This window comes from Psammomys obesus, unplaced genomic scaffold (assembly GCF_907164565.1).
Source record: "Psammomys obesus unplaced genomic scaffold, mPsaObe1.curated_primary_1811, whole genome shotgun sequence".
Classification (NCBI taxonomy): domain Eukaryota; kingdom Metazoa; phylum Chordata; class Mammalia; order Rodentia; family Muridae; genus Psammomys; species Psammomys obesus.
Window position 1 is genome coordinate 20,866 of NW_026585609.1, and position 14,040 is coordinate 34,905.

The 14,040-nt window shown below is 39.7% G+C and overlaps 1 protein-coding gene across 6 annotated transcripts in view; it reads left to right on the forward strand.

Annotated features, from left to right (window-relative positions):
• The first annotated feature begins 1,047 nt into the window (after positions 1–1,047).
• LOC129679205 (solute carrier organic anion transporter family member 1A5-like) overlaps positions 1,048–14,040 on the forward strand; it is a 79,390-nt gene continuing 66,397 nt past the window's right edge. For 3 of the 6 annotated variants that reach the window (XM_055610180.1, XM_055610222.1, XM_055610213.1), the window contains exons 1-3: positions 1,063–1,158; positions 9,347–9,462; positions 10,643–10,753. In XM_055610180.1, coding sequence (XP_055466155.1) covers positions 10,694–10,753 — 60 coding nt within the window. In that variant the 5' untranslated portion in view covers positions 1,063–1,158; positions 9,347–9,462; positions 10,643–10,693. Of the gene's footprint in view, positions 1,159–9,346; positions 9,525–10,642; positions 10,754–14,040 lie in introns of all 6 variants that reach the window. The other 3 variants (XM_055610190.1, XM_055610185.1, XM_055610196.1) reach the window with 3 other exon arrangements.

Here is a 14,040-nt window from a genome sequence, read left to right on the forward strand (position 1 = left end):
ATCAATAAATGGGGCCTCATGAAACTGAAAAGCTTCTGTATCACAAAGGACCCTGTCGTCAGAACAAAATGACTGCCTACAGATTGGGAAAGCTTCTTCACCAACCTTATATCTGACAGAGGATTAATATCCAGTATATATAAAGAACTCAAGAAGTAAAAAAAAAAACAGCAACTCAAGTAATTCAATTAAAGAATGGAGTGCAGAGCTAAATAGAGAAGACCCCTGTGCCCAAATTTTTTGGTTCTGTTGTTCTTCTTGTGGAGTTCCTGTCCTCTCCAGATCTTACTGCTTCCCACTTCTTTCCTAATTTATTTATGTATATTGGTTTTTAGCCTGAATGTATGTCTTTGTACCATACATATGAGTACCTGTGGAGGCCTGAAGGGGGCATTGGATCCTTTGGAACTGGAGTTACAGACCATTATGATCATTATGTGGGTGCTGGAGACTAAACCCAAGTTTAGTGCATTAGAGAACTTAAAGCTGCCTTGTATAACTGAGATCAGAGCAAGTTTCTCAAACGTGGAAAACTGGCTTCTCCTGCAATTATTTTCTTTTTCTCCAGATTTGTTTGATACAGGAAGTGGCACTGATGCCATTCACAGCTGGTACTGTTAAAAGCAGAACTCATATTTTGAATTTCTTGTTCTGCTTCTCAGTGTAGACTTAGTACACATCCAAACACACAAACTGACTAGATCTCTAGTGAAGGGTTTGTCTGTGCTCTAGTCTTGTTTTGCATGGTAAAGACATATGAATGGGTAATGTTCCTGGTTACGTTTTCCCCAGAGAAGCATATTCTAGATACTTTGACTGTAGAAAATAAAATTATACCTATATATGTCAAGCTTAACAGATGGAATTTCGTATTGTCTTTTGTGAATTTTGATTACAAGAAGCTGATCAAAGTAAAATAATTTTCTAGGATTCAAACAAGTTATTGTTGATTCTCTATGTCCATCCTTGGCTTGGTATTGGTTGAAACCTTTTCAGCTGGAAGGCACCCAATAGGCTGTCTCTCGTAGTTAGAGGCGATCTGCAGATCTGGAAAGGTGCATTTCATAAGACGGTTGCTACTGTGACTTCATTTCTCTGTTACCAGGGAGAGGATCATCTCTAAGGCTTCTTCATGTATGTACTTCTTGTGTGGCTAAGGTAACGAAAAGCCTTTGTTTCCTTAATTCAGTAGTGCAGAGTAGGTGGAATGAACAGCATGCATTTTCTGATAATCATAAATTGTGAATATTGAGTGTGAGTGAGCATGTTTATTCACTGTGTACAGAGTTGTATTCTCCTGTGACTGAGAAATTATTAATGCCCACCAACTAAAGGGTCCCGCAAGGACTTCTGCTCAATGGGTTTAGAGCACCAGTACTGCAAGATAGTTACTGTTCTAGAGATCTGTTTTACAGTATACTTGCCCACCTACTTAGCATTGCTGCACTGTATTCTCAGAAAGAGCACACATTTTATCATACATCTTTAAAATAAAACAAAGCGCAAAATGGTTCAGAGCTGTGGTCACTGTTGCCTGAGGATTGGTGTGGTGTACTCCTGTCCCTCAAGTGGATGCTAACGAGGGGAAAAATGCCTTTTTTTCTGATTAATAAAATTGCAATGTGCTATTTTCATAAGCATTGATGGATAGTTGATATTGATCAGTTCTACGTGATACTGAGGGCAGAGGTCATTGTTTAAACAATCCGGTGCTAACAAAGGAGCACTGAGCATGCTGCTGTAACTTACTGTTTACAAATTTCCTATTTAGGTTCAAAGTGCTAAACGGGGGAGTGTGACATTCAGTATTGGTTTACACAGGTCATATAAGGTTTTGTTGGATCACAGAAACAAACAGATTTTTCTTTGCCTTTTTTCCGCTATGGACATGTTTAAAATGTTTCTGAAAGGTATGATGTTTTTTCCATAGAAAAAGTTGTCACATTAGAGGAAGGTGTGGGTTAATTTATTAACATTTAATGTGTTTTCAAGGGCCTGGTTCTGTATGCTTTATTTATAGCCAAGACACGTGTCTGTAAAACTTCTCTGACACACAAAAGCATTTTGAAAGAAATCTTCAAAGTGTTGGTTGACTTGGACTCAACCAATCACTCTCCAAAGTTTTTATCAAGGTGGTGATAAAAACTGCTCAGATGGTTACTTGGTAGTAATGAAAAGAAATATCCAGTAATCCTCTGGGGGCTGACTTCAGTTTCTCTTAGCATGCATATATATATATATATATATATATATGGAATGGTTATTATTTTAAGTCACTAAAGAAAGTGAAGACAGCTTTGACAGCAGAGAGGAGCAAGTTCTCTCTTAGTGATGGGTACCATGTGTAAGTGATATGTCTTTGAGGAGAAATTCAAGAGCCAGGAATACCACAAATTTACACAGCACCACACACCTCAAAAGGGGATTTGATAGAATTTACATTTCTCCCTTTGGCGTTTATGGTAATTAAACAATCAGGGGTCTGAAAAGGACATAAAGAGATTATAATTAGACTAGTTCCTGCAAAATGGGTGCATCAAAGTCTCCGGGACAAACTTGACCTACATCATCAGGGTATAATTGGGAGTCCCCAGCCTCTGGCCTCATAGCTAGGGACTGGTAAACCTGTAATAGCAACTAATTAAAAGTCTGGTTAGAAATCTTTTGGATTTTTTATTGAAGAAATCTAGACAGAAGTTTATAAGGCAGGGAATGACAAGTAAGTTTAAGAAATGGAGGAGAAGAAGGATTAAGAAGTACCTTGTCCAACTCTTTGTTGGACTTTCAATGAGCCACTGGCCAAAGCATGGAGAATTTTCTTATATTTTTGAAGATCTGTCTGGCATTTTTAGATCTTGTCTTTTACAATACCTGACTGGTTGACATAGAAGCAGCATTCCTCCCTGAGGAAAAGACACAACCCTCCCCACTTGCTGTTAGTAAATGCAATCCTCATTGCTTTTATAGTACTGTGATTAGCACTGAGTATTTATCCCTGGAGCATAAGGATAGGAAACAGAGAGTCATAACTTTCCAAACAAACAGAATTAGGCAGCTCAGTTACATCTTGCTCTTTGCGCTGGACGGGGTGAAAGATTTTTATAATTGAATGAGAGGGGAATGATATTTGGCTATAAAGGGGTTTGGGACATTCTATATTCAGGAATCCACCTGGGTAGCTGATAAGGAGAAAGGTGTGTCAGATTGTGTGGTTTGAAGGAGAAAAGGGGGAGGACAGCTAGCCTGGCTGGGTCAAGAGGATGCAGGGAGTAAAAGAAATAGAGGCTTCTGTTTTAAGTAGGAGGGCCCTTCTCAGCAAGGGGGCAGGAAAGGTTGGTACCACTAGGAAAGAGTGGGTAAAGGGAATATGTCTAAAATACAGCTAAGTGGTGAGTTTTGGTGAAGCTGCTAAGACAGTCCCCCTAATCTGGCAATAGAGAAAGTAGAAGGAGAGATGGATCTCCAAAACTCTCAGGACAGAAAAAGTGGCCCTGAATTCTAGAAGGAAGGAGATGAGGTGCCTCATACTGGCATGACTACCTGAGGCTCACTGTTTTATATGGAAGTGGTTCGACCAAGGGGACCTGGGACCCCTCAGTTTTCCCTAGTCTGACCTAAGAGGCCTGGATGATGATCTGGGCTTGATGTCCTTATGCTTTGAAGTACATGAGGACCACAAGTGGCCCAAAGTCCCTCTTGATGGCACTATGAACATTGTTGAAATGGTTTGTAAGGATTTGGACAAGCTCAATTCCCAGTGGCCCTCCTGACTCTATCTGAAAAGAAGATTAGGAGGTTCTTGGGCCTTGGGAGACTGGGCAGTTGCTATGGCCTGCTGAAAGGACTTAGATAGCATTAAAAAAGAAATTGGGTGTGTGTGCTTTTGCATCTCTCCCATGGCATGTATACTTTGAAGGCCACAGTTAAGACTTCTGTCTGTGGAGTCAGGGGTCTTTCTATAGTTGTTTAAGCTTGGTCCTAATATCAGGAAGATTCTGGTGGAAGATGTAGGTCATAAGAAGTTGTTTTCCATCTGGAGATTCTGGATCCAGATTTATACATAGCAAGAGAGCCTTTGTAAGGTGGTCTAGAAATTAATATGGGTCTCTTTGTTTGTCCTGGATGACTTCTTGGATTTTTTCACAGTTTACCACTTTATAGGAGGCTTGGTAAGTATTAAGTTGTTTTCTAACAATGATAATTCCAGGACTGCTCCAGTGGGTTGGGTAGAATTAGTTTTGGATTTCATCTGCATATACCCTGACCTGATTCCAGACTTGTCTGTGCTCCTCAGCAAGAAGATTGTTAGTGAGAATCATAAAAACATCATGGAAAATGAGGTTCCATTATTGGTTAACATTCTGAAATTCTTTTAAAAAGGTAGAAGAATTAGCAGTTTAGGACACCAATCTCCTTTCTATTTTAAAGAGTTTATTTAATGAGATAGGGACAAGTATTATGACTAATCATTCCACTACAGCAACCTAGACAAAAGAAGAACCATAGCTAGTTGAGGCCAGGTACGGGTAGGTAAAGGGAGTCCCACTGTGGAGCAGAGTACCTGCTGGACTAAGGGCTGTAACTGGGCTGAACAGGTGACTGAAAGGAATAATTTGGGTGGCTTATCACTGAGGAGAAAGAAAGGAAAGACTAATGAGGCCAAAGAGAGAAAGAAGGGACTATGGATTGAGGCCAATAAGGAGGAGGTTCATTAACATAATCAAAATTATTGGAGCAATCATCTGGTTTGGGCTTCATACCTAAGAGGCATTGTTTTTCCCTGGTTAACTTATGTCATGTACTCACTTTTAATCAAGATAGGAGTAAAATCATGTGGCAAAATCCACTTTTTCTAATCCTAGCGAAGATGTCAGCCATGTGGCTGCCTTCATTCTGATTAGAGGGAAAGCATGTAAGATGGCAGCAAGACCCATGTTTCCTCTAAGATAGTTACCTCTGTATAACTATCAACCCTGGTGTTACAAGTTATCGGTTAACCCTTTTTGTTATAGAATTTATAGGTTTTTAATCATACCCAAAATGCTTAAAAATCTTGAGGTAAGATTATACCTTAGCCAAAGTTCTAGAGTTAAACCCAAACTAAAAGAATATAAGGTGTGTAGGTAGCAATAGTGTCCACAGGAAAAGTCTGTCCAGGTTTGTTTTATTTTGTTTTCCTTTCTCTGTCCCATAGTCAGGTGATGGGACAGATAATTTGGAAGAAACCTTTAAACAAGCATGCTTGGGTCAAGAGAAGGGTGAGCCATACCCCAACTCGAGAGTCAGCTTTGAATTGAAGTGGGACAACAGAAGACAACATTCTAATGCCACTCATACCTAAAAGGCACCTAAATTCTTGTAAAACTGATTCCAATAAGCTACGAACAAACAAGGCTTAGATACAGGAAGTTTTGAGCCCTGGCTATAGACAGAGGAACTGCAGAAGGGAACTGAGAGATCCACCAGCAAGTAAACAGTGTGTGTGGAGGGGGCAGGGCAGGGTGCAAGCTGCAGTCAGCCTACTCCTTTGTTTTCTCTGCCTGCTTCCAGGTCTACCTTCCTGCTCCTTCTTTGCAACAAATTTACAGATTCATCAAAGGTAGCTTAAAAGACAGGGTATTTAGACCATGTGGGGACTGGTGGAACAGGAGACCAGATTAAAACAGACAGGGCTTGGAGAGGAGAAATGCAGAATGGGGAGTCTCTTTTCATTTTCATGATTGTTCCCAGTATTTGTAAAGGTCCCAAATGATTAGGATATAGAGTTCAGTTACACACCCCTTTATTGAGGCCAAATTTGGTTTAGAGCCCTGCAGGTCAAGTGTCAGGTGGTGCTGGAGATTTCCTAAAAAAACCTCCATATAGATTACAGAAGACACTGTTTCCCTAGATGAAAGGAGGAGGGAAAATGACACTGCTACCTGTTGGCATGGATGCCCCCAGGACTCCATGAGCACTAGAGAAAGACACAGTGGTTGATCACTGCACTCCAGGGCGATTGGGAGCTTAGCCTAGCTAAGCCCAAGGAGACATGTGGTGTCTGGTTGCAGAGTTTTCGCAGAGGCCAGAAGGTAAAGAGGCCAGATGGCAAGGGGGCAAAAAGCAAGCTCTAGGAGGGGGGCATCTCAACAATGGAAAATATTGGAGGATGGAGTCACAAAAAGCAAGAGGGCCCAAAGGAGCAAGGGGATTATAGGTATCTACAAAGGGAAGGTGGGAGAAGGCAGTAAGGGGCACACTAGCCTGTGTGAACCTAAGGTGTTCGGGTCCAAAATTAACTAAAGGAAAGACCCAGACTCAAGTAGTATGTAAAAGCAAAGAACGTTTATTCTGCAGAGAATTCCAGTGTGCTGGGGTCACCACCTTCACAACATGGAGGTGACCCCCAGAGGAGTTTTTTAAAAGCCAAATAGGGAAATTCTAGGGACAGTTAAATCATCCTTATTCTGATTGCCACAAGTTAGAAATAAAAGGTATAGGTGCATTGGGGATTGGCTAGGGCTTTATTCTGGAGTTGGAGGTTTTCTCAACCGATTCAAACTGGTCCAAGCTGGTAGTTGAACAACCTTGAGCAACCTTATCTCCCCCGGGCCAGATGTACTGGTCATTCCTTATTGGTTGTCCAATCTCTGTGGATTTTCCTGTAACTGGTATCTCAGTTTTGAAAAATACAGATTTAGGTCTACTCTGACTAACTGAAGCCTGTCATGGAGTCTGCATAGCCAACTAAATAGATACTAAACCTGCCCCAGCTTATTCAAGGGTCAAGCAGGCCCAATCAAAATAGATCAGGGCCATCTAGGAAGGTATGGCTGTAGACTGCAGACCCCTTAGCTGTAAGGCCTCCATTGGGATTTCCTTCTGTGCATGGAGGCTACATGACTCTGATTAGGATTGGCTGGCCTCTTGGAATTAAGTCATTTCAAAGGAAACCACAAGATTGGGGCTTTAAGGGTAGGCAGATGAGGTCAGGTGAAGAAGGCCTGACATAGCCTTATAGATGGTGGCTGGGGGTGTCATCACCTCCAAAAGTACCATAAAGGAATCCAGATGTTCAGTGGTCACTTCCTTGTAAGTGACAGAGAAACATTTACAGCGACCAGAGAGGAAACTTACCAAACTGTTGCTGGTTAATGGAGTGCTGCACATTTGGTGAGCTGGGAAGTTAGTGTTGGTGGTGAGGGATAGGATCTCAGTGCAGGGTATAATTCACTCGAGGGTAAAAGCAGGTACCAGGTAAACCTATCTGAGTCACAGAACCAACATAAATTTTGCAGCTCTGAGGGATAAGGTATCCTTGCAGTTTAAAGACAAGGAATACCACAAATTACACTACACAGCAAACCTTACATAAGAGGTATATTGGGAGGTAAAAACCCAGGAGGGTGGCTGCCATTGCTCAGGAGAGAAACATCAGAGAACTGAGCAGAGGACAGGGTTTATATAGAATTTATTTGGGGGAGAAATATTCCAGGGTGGGGATTAGTAAAATTTAGAGTCAATCGCTTGGGCTTTTTAATCTGTAGGAGGGGGCTGGGTCCAGCTGTTAGGGCAGTTTGAGTATTCTGTGATACCTAGCCAAGGCATGGGCAAGGAGAAAGAGAAGAAAGGAAAGGCTGATGAGAGATTGCATCATGGATGAGAAAAATAGAGACAGGTGGGGAGAGTTGAAAATTTGATGTTTTATCTAAATTTGGTATAGATTTAAATCATGAGCTTCTTCTCTACTGGAAATTGCCTCATTCTACCATTCTTTCCTAAGGTCCTTTCAGGAAATTAACTTTTCAGGAAATTAACTGAACTTGGAGTTTTATGTGGGAGCCTTAAGTCTGGGGGTTTTATTTGTATGTCTTTTCAGAACTGCCACGACAGTCCCTATAATTTTTGTCCATATCCTGTGAAATTTCCACCCTATTTATAAAATAAGTAAGTTGTACCTCAGCCTATGTGGCCCAATTATATCCCAGTGTAGTTTTCTGTCTGTCTATCTATCTATCTATCTATCTATCTATCTATCTATCTATCTATCTATCTTTCTATCTTTTAAGGAATTTTATTTATTTTATTTGTCCCGTGAGAATCTTAGGTTCCTAGGCATCTGTGTCCAAGCAAAATTCTCTATGGACGGTGGTGTCTTAAAGGACTTCACTGTTTTTTTTTTTTTTTTCTTTCTTGAACTTATCTTTTTTTAAAAAAAAAAAAAAATTCAGTATCATATGTAGCTGACAAAACCAACTTATGTTTTCAATATTCTGTCCAAGTTTACACATTCATCATATTCATTTTTTTTTAATTTTTAGTTACATTTTGTTAACTCTGTGTCCCAGCTGTATCCCGCTCCCTCATTCCCTCCCCAACCCCACACTCCCTCCCTGGTCTCCTCCCTGCCCCTTTCCAAGTCCACTGATAGGGGAGGACCTCCTCCCCTTTCATCTGACCCTGTTTTATCAGGTATCTTCAGGGCTGGCTGCAAAGTCCTCCTCTGTGGCCTAACAGACTGCTCCTCCCCTGGGGGGAGGGGGTGTCAAACAGCCTGCCCTTGAGATCCTGTTAGAAATAGTCCGTGTTCCCCTTACTTTGGAAAACTACTTGGTTACTGAGCTACCACAGGCCACATCCGAGCAGAAGTTCTAGGTTATATCCATAGATGGTCCTTGGTTGAGTGTCAGTCTCAGAAAAGACCCTGTGCCCAGATATATTTGGTCCTTGTAGAGCTCCTATCCTTTCCATATCATACTAACTTTTCTATAGAACAGCAAGGTTAACTTCTTTGTTGGACCTTGGTCTTCATTCAGTGATGGCACATAGGAGGTATTCAATATGTACTTGTTGCAGTAAAGAGAACTAGAGTCATTCATAATCACTCAGAAGCAATTGCAATTAGGAACTACGATAAATATTTTATAAACTTAGAGCCATTCCAGATTACTTGTTAAAAGGACATTGCTCAGAAGATTTTCATAGATTTTCAAGATTTTCGTAGATTAGCTGTGGATACTCCTGAGAAACCATACAGGTATGTTAAATTGGATTGCCTAGAATAAATGTGAAAAATATCCTACTTTCAAGGCACACAATAGTTAGTTTAATGAATCGAGATCTTCTTCTTTCTGCATTGCATATAGATACTTATAGTCACATATTGCTATACAGAGAGGAATATTTTTGCCCATTAATAATATGTAGGTCATATACAGCAATGTATAGGTCTTTACTTAGATCTGTTTTATTTTTTTTCCCCTAAACCCTACACTTTCAAACCTGGAATTGGTGGATTCTTCTCTATATCATAGGCTGTTTTTACTTAGGTTGTTTCCATGATTAAAATGATTCTGTGTCTCCCCAGGTTTCTGTGAATCAGCAGTACCACAGAAAGTGTTTCTCTTCTTTAAATTCCAGAGAAGTCTTGGAGTGAAAAAAAACAACTCAAAAAGGAATCCTGGTCAAAGAGCCTATGCCTCGGTGAGGAGGTTTAGTATAAACACAGCTGATGTCTTCCCATTCTTAAGGGTAGCAACCTTCAAGTGAGTTCAGAGGGCATCCCTTGGGTCTCATACGCTTTGTATAAAAAATTGAAAAGCTTTATTTTAACCACATTGTCATTAGTTTATGGTCATAGAATAGCAAGTTCCAAGGCTATCTTTAATATTATCAAAGAATGAGCATAGTTATTTGCATTGGCTTTTTAAAACAGAAATCATACAAACCCAATTCTATCCTATTATTGACAAGGTCAGTCAAAGTAAAAAAAAAAAAAAAATCTTCCTAGGTATTTTTATAACATTCCAGGTACTAGTTAAATTGTTCCTATTCAAGTGTGCCGGGGTGTGCGTGCATGTATGTGTGTGTGTGTGTGTGTGCGCGCACGTGTGTCTGTATTTATGGGTTTAGATGTATTTGTTTGGATGCATACATATGGATGTGTGCAGGTGTATATATACACAAGTGCATATTTTGGAAGCTGGAAGTCAATGCTGAATGTCTTCCCGTAGAATGTTCCAACTTATATTCTATTATGTGGTCTCTTCAGTTGACTTGGTGATTCAATGAGTTACAGTGCCAGGTTGGCACACTGCAACAATTCCTGTGTCTGGGTTCTCCCAGTGTTGGGGTTACACCAGGTGTGAGAAGCCCAGCTTTTTCCTTCATTACTAGGAATTCAAACTCAGGACCTGAAGCTTCAGTGGTGCTAAAACATTTTATACCAACTTCACATCAGCTAGAGTCATCTGGAAAGAGGGAACCTCAATTAAGAAGATGTCCCAAGGAGATTGACCTATAGTCTAACCTGTGATGTGTATTCTTGATTGAATGTTGACCTGGGAGGGCCAGCTCACTGTAGGTGTGGCTATGCCTGGCAGGCAGTTCTGGGTTGTATAAGAAAGGAGGCCAAGCAAGCCCCAAGGAACAAAGCAGCAAGGAGCATTCTTCCATGGCTTTCACTCTTGCATATAGGTTCATGCCTTGAGTCCCTGACTGACTTCTCTCAGTGATGAACTGTGTGATTTAATTTACTTTTGGTCCTGGTATTTTATCACAGCAATAGAAACTCTAAGACACCCTATCCCTAAAAGAGATATTTTGAATGACTTCTTACAGTTCAGAAAATAATTTAATCAACAACTTCTGTTTTCTTATAAAGATAGTAGTAAAGTTTAAAGAATAGACATCTGGCAACAATCAGAAGAACAACATGGGAGAAACTGAGAAAAGTGTTGCAACCCATGGGGTCAGATGCTTTTCCAAGATCAAGGTATGGATTGTTTCTATCTATGCATGCATGTACACATCAGAGCTTTTGTTGTTGCTTTTTGTCTTTGATTTTGTTTTTAACAAGCACTGAAAGTGTCTGTAAACATTGCACAGCTCACAAAGTTCTCCAATACAAATGCCATTGTACTCAATGTGCTGTTAATTTCTTGTTTTAAAAAAGTTGGTTTTATAATTAGGGATGTCTAACCAGGGTTATTCATTCAGGAAACTTAGAATGATTCAGAGCAATGGTTGTCAAGAACTCTTTATTGGTCAAATGACGCTTTCACAGAGGGTGCATATAAGATATCCTACCTATCAGATATTTAAATTGAGAGTCATATCAGTTTCAAAATTAAAGTTACAAAGTAGCAACAAAAATAATTTTATGGCTGGGATCAATATGAGAAACTTTATTAAGGGAATACAGCATGAGGGAGGTTGAGAAACACTACTCTAAAGGTTCTTAAAGAGAAATGGGATTTAAGATGTTTTAGGTGTGTATTTGTTGTGGTGGATTTTACTCTGAAGTCAGAGGTCAATCCAGTATTCAGCCTTCAGGGTCCTGACAGAAGGTCAGGAGTTATAGCTATAAATCAGCTCCCCATCAGAAGTACTCCGTTTATTAATATGAAATGATGACTTTATGACCTGTGTAGAAAAATATTTTTCAAGTTTTGACAACATAATAATCATTGTTTTAAGAAAACAGTCTGTTCTATTATCTTTTTGAGTGGTTTATAGTATTTTACAGACAACTATTGTTCTCATACCCCCAAAGACATCTTTACTTTACAAAATGTGAACTTCTATTGACCCACAAAATTTAACACTTGTCTAGTTTCTGCAGAGTCCTTCAAACATTTCTCTCTGAGGTACTGCATCCTAACTCATTCTATTAAATGGTCATTTTACCTTTATTTACATGTAGTGGAATTCATATATTAATGTAAACAAGGCTTCAGAAAACCTGACGAGTGTTTTTTTTTTTTTCCTGCAATGATGTATACATTATTGGAACCACAAACCCCTCAAATTTCCTTTCAGTTTTACATGATTCTGAGGAGCCCAGGCCCCTGGCTCCTGACCTCATTCAAATGATTATTAGATGTGCCATTTTGTACAAATTACACAACCTCTTCATACTTCAGCATTTTTTATTGAAAATAAAAAATAAAAAATGGCATTGAAAATAGCAATGGTCGTATTAAATTCTGGGATTTAAAAAATGCTGTGAAACCTCTCTGTGTGTGTCTTTCTCTCTGTGTCTCTCTCTGTATGTGTGTGTGCTCACCTTTCTGGGTTATCCCACCCTACTGGAATGAGGGGTTTACCCTAGGCACTCATACACACTCAGCAGCTTCTTTTTCACTGATCTGTATCTCCTCCTACACCTTTACTATGTTTTAATTTCCTTAATTTATGCTTTATCTTGTATATATGATGTTTTGTCCTCATGTATGTTGGTGAATCATTTGTGTATCTTGTATATTTTGAGGACAGAAAAAGGTGTTGTATCACCTGAAACTAGTGTTAGAGGTGGTTTTTGAACCACCATGTGGGTACAGGGAACTTAGCACAGGTCCTCAACAAGAGCAACCAGTGCTCTTAACCACTGAGCCACCCCTCCAGCTTCAGGTCTTTGGGTAATGATGAGTATTGTGATTACTAGATAATATTTATAGAGAAAACTCATCAGTTGTCATTATAAACACCACTGCTCAATGTTCATCTTTGTTAACTGTTTTTGTTAGAGTTTCTGTTGTTGTAAAGAGACACCATGATCACTGAAACTCTTACAAAAACATTTAATTGGGACTGGCTTACAGGTTCAGAGTTTTAGTCTGTCATGACCTGAATAATACTAGCATGCAGGAAGACGTGCTGATAGAAAAGGAGTTGAGAATTCTGCATTAAGATTGACAGGCAGCAGGAAAAGAATGACAGTGGGCCTGGCTGGAATTTCTGAAACCTCAAAGTCTGTCCCCAGTGACATACTTCATCCAGCAAGGCCACACCTACTTCAACAAGACCATCCCTTCTACCCATGTCAGTTCCTGGTAGCCAAACATTCATGTCTACAATCCTATGAGGGTTATTCCTGTTCAAACCACCACAGTTACTTTGGAGTTTAATAACTGTAGATATTGGTGTGCATCTTATGGGGAAATTTTCAATCCACTAGTTTATATGACAAAATTCTGAGGTAACCATTTAAAAATAATTAGATTCTTCTCCTCTGAATTTAGACCTATATAGAAAAATGGGGTTGTCAAAGGGTCTAAATTGCCAGACTGAAGCTCCTCTTTCCTGTGTTTAGACACATAATCATTAAGAAAAATTTTCAGGGCAGGATCAATTATGGCCTTCATGGCCTTCACGGCCTTCAGTCATACATGCACTGGTGACCAGGAACCAATGGTTAGTTCTTACCTGGTGGCTACACAGATGACAATGGTTAAACTACACAGGTCAACAAAAACAAACAAAAACTCATGAACCTTGGAAAAGGATTGGTAAAAACAAACATATTGATGAACAAGAAAGAGGAAGAAAGTGACAATCCAAACATACCGTGTATGTATGAAATCACCAAACAGTTAATTATTAAAGAAAAGACAAGAACATTAATCAAGAGGCATGGGGAGATACATTGATCAAAAAAGTAGTTGCTTTGGAAGCAGGGGTCCTGAATTCAGTTCCCAATGCCTACATAAAAACTAGGCATAGCAACATGGGGACATAGAGTCAGGCAGATACTTGGGACTCATTGATGAGCCAGCCTTACCTCCTGGGTGAATTCCAGATAGGTGAGAGCCCGACCTATTTGTATAGTTTTTAAAAAAAAAACTATACAAATCTTGAGGACTCACACCTAAGGTTGTCTTCCTGTCTCCCCATGTACATGAATTCATCCCACATGACTATGCACACACATACACAAAAAGGTAGATTAAGGGGGGAAGAAAGAGATACAGAAAATATCAAAAGGAAGCATGAAAAAGTCTTCTGCAAAGCAACTTGCTGGAACCTCTCCATGGTTGAGGTGAAACTTCAGTAGGATTAGCTCTATAAATACAGTTGTTTTGTAGCAGTAGACCTGAAGCAGCATGGTCACCATCCTCTGAAAGAGTCACATTGGGAAGAGAAAACATCACTGCAATGGCATTTTGAATTAGGAAACAAGTGTCTACACTTTTTAAATATATTGAACTTGGTGTTCACAATTCCCTCCTTTTTCTTTCTTTCTTTCTTTCTTTCTTTCTTTCTTTCTTTCTTTCTTTCTTT